Source organism: Dendroctonus ponderosae, unplaced genomic scaffold (genome assembly GCF_020466585.1).
Source record: "Dendroctonus ponderosae isolate FM_Combo_2020 unplaced genomic scaffold, Dpon_F_20191213v2 Dpon_F_20191213_1312, whole genome shotgun sequence".
NCBI classification, from domain to species: domain Eukaryota; kingdom Metazoa; phylum Arthropoda; class Insecta; order Coleoptera; family Curculionidae; genus Dendroctonus; species Dendroctonus ponderosae.
The window spans coordinates 1-2,481 of NW_026017439.1; the positions used below are offsets into that span (position 1 = coordinate 1).

General features: G+C 37.1%; 1 protein-coding gene across 1 annotated transcript; it reads left to right on the forward strand.

The window, feature by feature from the left end:
- Positions 1 to 109: 109 nt before the first annotated feature.
- On the forward strand, positions 110 to 1,740 carry LOC125503193 (glutamate receptor ionotropic, kainate 2-like; the record flags this gene model as incomplete). Its single annotated transcript, XM_048663200.1, is given in 4 exon segments — positions 110 to 465; positions 529 to 871; positions 1,391 to 1,532; positions 1,606 to 1,740. Coding segments are annotated over 4 exon segments (834 nt in total), but the record flags the coding sequence as incomplete, so codon positions are not given.
- Between the last annotated feature and the right edge of the window lie 741 nt (positions 1,741 to 2,481).

Consider the following 2,481-nt stretch of genomic DNA (forward strand, 5'->3'; position numbering starts at 1 on the left):
AAACCCACTTGTTTCAAGGAATGGCCTCGAAAGTCTATCTCTTTTGATAGAAGAATTTTGATTAAATTTTTCTAAACCAGAAAATGGGCATCAGGGTTGGAGACTTTTTGGGTTTAGTTAATTTCTCTACCCAGCAGTTTCCAGAGCAGAATTTATTGGATCCCTAGCTGGCAGCGATAGTTTTTTTTTGGTCATAAAATGGTGATAATGTGAGCTTCCGCTTGTATAAAACAACCAAAATCCCAGTGGAAATGCATGTTTCTGCCACCCTGCCAGAGTTTCTAGAAAATCGTCTAGGATTTTGCCACTTTGTAGCCATTTTCCTTGACGATGACGAGTATGTGGAAGAAACGACGTTTGCAGTAAAGAACACACTGAAAATTCTCAGGGCCAAAACCACGTATCAAGTGACTGAGCACATCATCAAATTGAGCAAAGAAAGCTCCTTTGAAGCTGGACAATTCGGTAACAAATTTTCCCCAACAGTGAAGAGAGCATTGCTTTTAACATTTGATCTTCATGCTCCAGTGTGCGACCTGATTCGCAATGGAGTGAGTGCAATATTCGGTCCAGAATCGCCAGAAAACAACGAAATCATCCAGTCAGTAGCTGCAAGCTTGCAAATCCCGTACTTCCAGAATAGTTGGAATCCTCAAGAAGAAGCAGCCACATCGGTGTTCAACTTGCGTCCGAACTCGGACGCTTTGTCCCGCGCTTTGGCCGCCCTCGTCCGGGAAAACGACTGGAAAACCTACACAGTCATGTACGAAAACGAGGACAGTCTTTTGAGGCTCCGAGAGACACTCAAACAGAGGAAACCGAACGATTTGTCCATAGCCTTTATCTGTTTAGGATCTGGGCCGGATTATCGGTGAGATTTTCAATATTTTTTTGGGAATTTGCTCAGTTTTTTCTTAACCAGAATAAACGATTTGCGTTTGAGGGAAGGCGAAATTATCCCATTTCAGGGGAATCAGTTACAGTTTCCATTTTGCAACTGTCTGCTAGACTTGAATTATAAAGACAGCGCGGTGAAAAATCGATGTTTCAAGGAAGACGAATGCTTCTCAAACTGAAAGCCTTTGGGAGGTTTAGTAAGCACATTTGGAGCAATTTTCCTCAATAACTCAAACGGATTTCTTCAGCAATTTTTCTATCCTGATTTTATCATCATTTAGAATTTAGTTTTAGCACCAGAAATTTGTTTTCACTGTTACCAGCTGAGGGCTTAAGGGCCTTTTCCTGCCGGTATCTTTTGTGCGTGTTTTGATCAACCTTTAATCGATTTTTCAATTGCGAGTGATTTTGGTCTGGTTTTTTATTGCTGCGGCTTTCTAAACAAAAAATATTAACTGAAACACTGTTAACACACTTTTTCATTTGCTTGCAGGACGGTGTTGAAACAAATCAAAAAAACCTTAGATACGAGGTTCATATTGGACTGTAAGGCTGATCGTATATTAGACATTTTCCGGCAAGCCAAAGAAGTGGGGCTCCTCAAGGATTACCACAGCTATATTTTAACAGATTTGGTAAGTCTTAAAAATCAATTTTCAATTAATGAGCACAATTTTTTGATGTTGTCTTCTTTGCTGCCTTTTCTAGGATGCGCATTCTTTAGACTGGTCAGAGTTCAATGAAGTGGTTTCAAACATATCCAGCATCCGACTTATGGATCATGAGAGTGACGCTGCAAAGAATATAGGAAAACTTTGGAGAATCGATCCGAAACGCATTAAGGTAAGTCGGGCCCAGTATTAAATTTAAGACAAAATCCAATCATTGTACATACTTTCCTGACTGTGTTTCAGTCATTTATTGTCTATTTATCAATTAAAATACGTTTCGGTGTTTTCCACCATCATCAGTTTGTCTGAAATAACAGATAGTAAAAAAATGTTTTCATTAATTTAAAAAACAATCACAGTTCGTCAACAGCTTCATCATATCACACACTAATATACATCACAATTGCAACACTTTAAAACATTCTAAGATTAATTAGGCGTGATTAGTCAGGACAATCAGAAATAAATTGTGGAACATCTTAACAAATTTCAAAGGTCAAACAAAACACAAATAAAAGTATGGCATGTCATGTTAATGGACTGATAAATGAAACAAACATTTGCATACTAACAGCAGATAAATGTAACAAAACTGTAATTATGTTAAAAAGTGAATACAAAACGAAATGCTAGGCTTAATAAATGATATAAAAACATATAAACCGGAAAAAAAAGATCTTACTACCAATATACAAACAAAACTGAATAAAATAATAAATTTATGGCATCAAAAGAAATTCATAATCGATAATTTGAAACGAACACCAGCTTGCAACAATGGCCGAGCACCATTTATATATGGCCTACCAAAACTTTATAAGGAAAACATTCCATTACGACCGATAGTTAGTAACATAAATGCTCCAACGTACCAATTATCTAAATATCTGTCAGCAGTTTTGAGTAATGTATT